This window comes from Triturus cristatus, chromosome 6 (genome assembly GCF_964204655.1).
Source record: "Triturus cristatus chromosome 6, aTriCri1.1, whole genome shotgun sequence".
Taxonomy (NCBI): domain Eukaryota; kingdom Metazoa; phylum Chordata; class Amphibia; order Caudata; family Salamandridae; genus Triturus; species Triturus cristatus.
Genome location: NC_140589.1, coordinates 154,358,088 through 154,365,080, shown reverse-complemented (window position 1 = coordinate 154,365,080; position 6,993 = coordinate 154,358,088). Strand labels below are relative to the sequence as shown.

At 42.8% G+C, this 6,993-nt stretch overlaps 1 protein-coding gene across 1 annotated transcript in view; it reads left to right on the top strand.

Moving 5' to 3' along the window:
- Positions 1-6,993, top strand: part of TMEM63A (transmembrane protein 63A) — a 362,396-nt gene that overhangs the window by 160,538 nt on the left and 194,865 nt on the right. Inside the window, exon 3 of the mRNA XM_085610403.1 lies at positions 1,020-1,099. Within this exon, the coding sequence (XP_085466529.1) occupies positions 1,020-1,099 (80 nt within the window). The remainder of the gene's footprint in view (positions 1-1,019; positions 1,100-6,993) is intronic.

Genomic DNA, 6,993 nt, shown 5'->3' with positions numbered 1-6,993 from the left:
ATATAAACTTTGCATATCGCAATGTGGCAATAAACCTTGATTAATATAAACTTTGCATATCGCGATGTGGCATTTTGTGATGTGGCAATAAACCTTGATTAATATAAACTTCGCATATCGCGATGTGGCAATAAACCTTGATTAATATAAACTTCGCATATCGTGATGTGGCAATAAACCTTGATTAATATAAACTTCGCACATCGCGATGTGCCAATAAACCTTGATTAATATAAACTTTGCATATCGCAATGTGGCAATAAACCTTGATTAATATAAACTTTGCATATCGCGATGTGGCATTTTGTGATGTGGCAATAAACCTTGATTAATATAACCTTCGCATATCGCGATGTGGCAATAAACCTTGATTAATATAAACTTTGCATATCGCGATGTGGCAATAAACCTTGATTAATATAAACTTTGCATATCGCGATGTGGCAATAAACCTTGATTAATATAAACTTTAGAGATTTCACTGCATTGATACGCAGCCAGGATTGGGCTATGGATTTGGCATGTATATTGAAGTGTAAAACCATGCTCTGCACATTGTTAATGATGCTCAAGAATCTTAACAGTGAGTTGGCTCCAAAAGAGGCAAATAGCCTCAGCTTTAAGACCTAGCAGCTTGTGCACCAGTGCAGAGCACACTCCATTCCTGCGATACAAGGCTCGCGGCAGTGCCTTACGGAAATTGGTTGGAGGCTTACATTGTTAACCAGCCAAGAACTACATTGCCCTTACAACAGTAACACCTTGAATAAATAGTTGTACATACATATTATTCTGTGCTCTTTTGAAGTAAGCCATTAAATCAGATGAGTTTACTTTAAAGGAAAAAAGAAAGAAAAAACTGTTTTCTTTACTCAGTCCTGCATCTGTAACCTATGACAACAAAAGGCATCTCAGAATGTTGCCTTGTTCGATTACGTCAGCTGGAGCTTTGGAATGCACTGTGATGTCATTCAGAAGATGAACCATACAATCCTCATAGTGATTCCTTTTCGTTCCAGGTGCTGTTGTTGATATTTTCCATCATAAGAAAAAGAATGTGGGACTATGGTCGGCTGGCGCTGGTGACAGAATTTGATAGGTAAGCAAGAAAGTAGTTTATGCACCTCCAGCCATATGGACAACATGTTGGCTAGTTTTAGTCATTCATTTTCTTTCTTACTATTTCTACAACATGATGTTCACGTTGATTCATAAAGCCGCAAGTTACTTTTAATTAATCATGTCTGACATTCCCATTCCCTATGCCCCCTTCCCCCCCACCCCGGCAGGGTGAGAGGGGGGCAGAGGGTAAGGGCAGATCCGGCTGTATGGCCTAGTTTTTTCTTAATTTGAAACCGCAGTAGCTGCCTCTCCTCCATCTTGTTCAGCTTCTTTCTCCCTACAGCCCCGGCAGCAGGAAGCACCTGGCTCTCGGGCTCCCTTGAGCCAATCACAACGCTGCAATGCAGCATTGTGATTGGTCTGAGCACCGTGGTTCGGCGCTCAGACGGGGACAGGGAGGCTTTGCATGTTCCTCACCAGGCTGTTTAATGCAGCCTGGTGCGGAACATGCAAAATGTGCATGTCTGTTTGGTCGGCTCAAGAGGGCCGGCCAAACCGTCATGTGCTCTTAGGGAGTGTGCAAACCACTCCTTCCCCTCTGTCATCAGCCCCTCCCCGCCCCCGTACTAACCCAGCCCCGCAGCTACAAAAATATCGAATGATAATAGCGATGTTATTATCATTTTATTTTTGCTATTCTGCTCTGAGAGCAGTGGAGCGACGCGCCTCCTCATCAGTGGAGGAGCCACCCCTGGCAAAACCACTTCTTATTGTGTACGTCCACTTGAGAATAAAGAATCACAGTCGTTTAGTGTTGTTATATATAATGGAAAATGTTAGTTTGTACACAACTGAAGCAAATCTGTTTTTATATTCCAAGTATAAATTCCAGCAATGTTGGTGCAGTTGTGTGTCTGTCGTTGACTGCTCTCCTGCGGAGGCGCGTTTCGCATAGCAGAGTGCATTACCCGGTACTGTGATACTAGAAGGGAAACAGTATCACATCATCCAATCGAGCTGTGACTTTCAAATGTGATACTTGCCGAACAGTCATGCAGCGTGTACATCTGGCATCCTGACACATGTTTTGCATCTGCATCGTGCCTCATCAGAGATCAAATGAATGCACTGGATTTCCTCTACGAGCCTGTATCACATTCAAGACATGCTGCATAGTCTACAAAATGATCAAATCCAGCCTCCTGCCTAACCTGTGGAGTAGGGTCAAGCCTAGCGGAGAAGTCACACAAGATGCATACCAGCAGCACAGGTATGTTGGAATCCAAGACCTTCAAGAAGGAAGAGACGAGGTCTGGACCTCCATGCAAGTCTGGGTCAGCCGGGCCCCCTCCCTCCTTCTCTTCAGGAAAGAGCTAAGGGCCCTCTTTTTAGGTCACATTTTGTCGCAGTTTAGCCTCACAGACAGACCCCCTTTGAAGAGAGACCCTTGTTCCTCTGTTCTTTCTTACCACACCCACCCTTAACATCTCCCTAACTCTATACCCTCAAATGGGCTTGCAGTCTGAATATCCCAGCGTCCCTCCCCTGTAATTTCATCTTCATTATTTCCCCTCCCTCCTGCCGCCCACCCAGAGTGCACTACTCCTGCCTCCCCACTTCGTCCTGCAATGCCACTCTTCCCCCCATCTCTGTTCCCATTTATCCCCCACATGTTCATCTACACTCTTATAATACCCTTGTCTTGTACAGTTCTCCGGTACCATTCTCGCTGGCTCTGCACTGTACAAGTCACATATGCAAATAAATACATGTGATAGAGCTATGGCCCTGTACTGCAGTACCACAGAAGCGGTGGGCACAGAGCTTCCAATAGATCACAAGCCTGCAGTGCTGTACTGCAGAGATGCCAGCCAACCAGCATCTGATCGACTGTGTGACCCTCTACTGTGGGTAGCAGAGGGGGAGGGTCATGCAGCATCTTCTAGAGTCTGGCACCCTGCATCAGGCAGACCACAAAGGTGACAGTCAATGAAAGAATGAATCAATCAGGGATTTGTAAAGCGCAGCTACTCACCTGTGAGGGTCTCAAGGCGCTGGGCAGGGGATGCTGCTGATCCGTCTGGACGCTGGGGTTCAGTCGAAGAGCCAGGTCTTGAGATGCTTCCTGAATTGGGTAAGCAACAGGGATTTCCTGAGGTGGAGAGGTAGGGTGTTCCAGGTCTTGGCAGCGAGCTAGGAGAAGGATCTTCTTCCTCCGGTTCTGGTCTTGTGGATCTGTGGTAAGGAGGCCAGGGCCGATTGAGCGGAGTTGTGTGGTGGGTACGGGGAATGGGAGGCGGTGGTTCAGATATGCTGGTCCTGCATCGTGGAGGGCTTTGTAGGCATGTGTGAGGAGCTTGAAAGTGATTCTTTTGTTGACTGGGAGCCAGTGGAGTTCTAGAAGGTGTTCGTGATGTGACTGCGGCGGGGGAGGTTGAGGACCAGTCTGGCTGCGGTATTTTGAACACTGTGTAGTTTTCTGAGGAGTTTCTGGGTGACACCGGCGTTGAGTGCGATGTCGCAGTCACCGACGCATCCTTGATGGACCCTAGTACCAACATGCTTTTGTTGCATACCCTGCAGCCTGAATCATAGAGCCTGGCCAGAGGGCTTCTTCAGTTTGCACACCAGTAGTGTGCAAGCACCTCCGTCTAATGCAATCGCACATGTGTAGCATGTTCCTGTCAGTTGGGATACGAGTTTACCCCTGCTTCTAGATTAGGAGTCATGCACCAAGTTATCACAGATATTACTTCCTTCCCCCACGCATGTCACCATATAAAAATATTGCAAAATTATTGCAGAGAGAATCTCAAGATTCCGAGTTTTGTATCTTGGATCTCAAGAAATATGCATTTTCCCATGCCGTTATACTACATCCTCATTCCGACATGTACATAGGGTGGTAATTGTGGCAAAATTCTGAACCCTGCCCTATCAATAATTCTTTGAGGCTAAAGTGCCATCTACACATTTTGCTGCACTTTAATATACCCCCTTCTTCTTTTTAAGGGTTTCACAAAATCTCCATATGTGCCTCCTGCTGATCAGCAGTGCTGGTAATATGCTTTTCTAGTTTTGTTTTAATTTTTTTTTTTATTCTGTTTATTTTGTATTTTGCAAAATATACAACAGTATATGCCTTTCTAGTTAAGGTGCAATTGAACCATTTTTCTATTTTTTTTTTTTACTCCTCATGCAAAATATTTATGAAATGGTAAGAAATCCCTTTCGCTAAGAGCAGCTAAAAGTATGGGGGTTAGGACATGTTTCTGTCCTAATTGCACACTTACTCCAAATTTTCTTAGAGTTTCAAGTTAGAAGTGCATTCAGGGTGGGAAAAGCCTTTGAGAATGTTTCTGGGTGCTCACAAAGATTATAATTATTCTGGGTATTTCTGCCATTTTATTAACGAATGCATTTTTATGTATTTCTTTTTTACATATGACTGCTGGACTCCAAAGGGTGGCAGACCACTTGATTTGCAATTAGGATGCAAGTTTGACATGTGTGGAAGGACATTTCATATTCTCGCAGGCATTCCCAGAGGAGCTATCTTTATACGTGGATAATTTTTTGTGGCAAGATGTTTAGAGAAGTATTTAGACTTCCTAGAGTATTGTTTTTACAAGGTAATACTGTTTATTGTATAAGGTGTTACATGTGAGACAAGCAGTCTTTTAAGTGGAGCAACATTTTAGTGTTAGCCACTTAAGAAGGTTTAAACTAGTGAGAACATTTCTTAAATATTAGTATTTAGTCTGGCTGCACAGTAGATGATGACTTTGAGAGGGATTAGGCAGCAGTTAGGCAGTCCAGTTAATAAAGTGTACTTGTGTTCAAGTACTTTTTGGGCAGCAAGGACCTTATGTTTTGGTGCAACTTCAGTTGGAGGTTCAGACTGAGCGCTTCTTCCATCACAAGGCCTAGAGGTTTCCCCTTCTTAGGAAAGATATCCAGAGCCTTTTCTTCAACAATCCAAGCCGGGGATAGGACCTTCAAGCTGCTTAGCGATAATCGAAGGAAGTGAGTCTTTTGTGTGCTAAGTTTGTTTCCTCCAGGGCATCCATGAGCCTTTGTCTGGGAGGCATTTGGGCTAGTGGGTGATTGTTGTCGGTACTATCAGTCTTGAGGTACAGTTGTGTAACTTGACACCAGCACTGATGTGATCTCACTCCAGCTTTCAAGATTCAAGTTGAATAGAAGAAGCAGCGATGAACCCGTGTGGAATTTCAAAGGAAACATTGTGGGATCCAATCTGAAGTTACATGTTTTAATGCCCTGAACCAGCCTTCAATGTCCATTCCTTTGTATAAGGTGTGCATGAGGATGTTGTGGCTGATGGTATCACAAGCGGCAGATGGTTCAGGAGTGCCAGCATACAATATTTATCCCCATCAAAGATCTCTAGGAAGGTTTCTGTGATTTTCGGCATGGAGGTTTCAATTCTGTGACCAGGTCTAAATCCTCATTGGTCCAGTTCCAGTAAGTGGTTCTGAGAACTAATCTTTTCCATTTAGGTGGCAAAACATTTCTTCTTCATTTTAGCCAAGAAGGGTGGCCTTGTAATGGTTATGTATTTTGTTCAGTAGAGGATTGCCTTGGACTCACTTCTGGTGCCTCTGGAATGGTATAGTTGCCAGACAGTTGTTTATAATAGATGCATGAGGGCATACAGGTCTGTTCCTTGACAAGGGATGGTGGCACTGTCAGAACTCATGGGTGATTGTTGGTGCTTGACATGGCTATTGTCAAGTCAGTTTGGAAAATGGTAGTGAAACATGATCATGGCACAGAAGGGAGCTTTCCTGGTTAGGAGATTAGGCTCAGGTCCTAATTGGAGTGAAAAGCAATTAACGGCATCACTTATCTTTTGGATTTGTTGAGAGGGAATGTTTGCCATTCATTTCGATTGGGATTTGTTGGTGGAGCAGTCCTACTTTTCTGAGATTGGTCAGGAGTTATTTTGCAACTAGTAAGCTGGCAAATGAAGATTTGGACTGGAAAAGTAGCTTTTTGTAGGTTTGGTTTTATTTTATTTGTTCTGTTAGTTTTAAGGGCAAAGAAGATTTCCCCCATCTCTTCTTGTGTAGGAGCTCTCATTGTATTAATTTCCTTGCTAAATATGTGTTTTGTTTTTTTAGGATTTTTGTGCTTGCTTTTGGCTGTAACAAGGACATTTTAATATGCTGAAAGTTTTAACATTGCATATTTCTAGTTCTTAGGTTGCCAAGGAACTCATAAATTCCTTGAAAATCATATTATTTCAACTTGTATAGCAGTGGATAGGTGATGTGTAATCTAGCTTTAGAGGGTATAGTATTGCCTATTTTGACAGTAAGACGTACATATTTTAGTAGTCAGAATTTATTGTTGTACAATGTGAGGATGATTCTTTTCAATATTAGCTACCTGATCTCAAGGTATATCAGTTCTATGCAGGTGGAGTAATTTGTAATAGATCAAAGGTAGGTGTCAACTGTGGTGTGAACCATATTTCTCTGAGTGCCAGCAAGTGAAGGCTGTTGTCCATAATCAAGGTAAAGATAGCTGTGGAGCAGGAGGTCGCAGACCCTAAAGTTGTTGATGGCTCATTGAATGGGTAGTATGTCTTGTAGATGTGTTGCATTGTTAAGAGCATGTATTGATAAGACTGCATATAGATTTACAATTCAGTCTGTGAGTTTTAGGTCTGTTAAAGGTGGGAATGTAGAGAGAAGAGGTGTTGTAGCTTCTGGTAAAGAGTGTTGATGTGAGCTTTCAGAGGTGTTTATTTACATAGTCTAGTTTAGTGTTGATAAATCAAAATCTTTCACTAAAATCATTTTAAAAAAGCATTGTTCAAATAAAAAACAGAGCAAAATCCAAAATGAAGTAAGCAATCATGTTTATCTTGGTACTTCAGCTATTTAAAATATTCCGTAGGCAGAC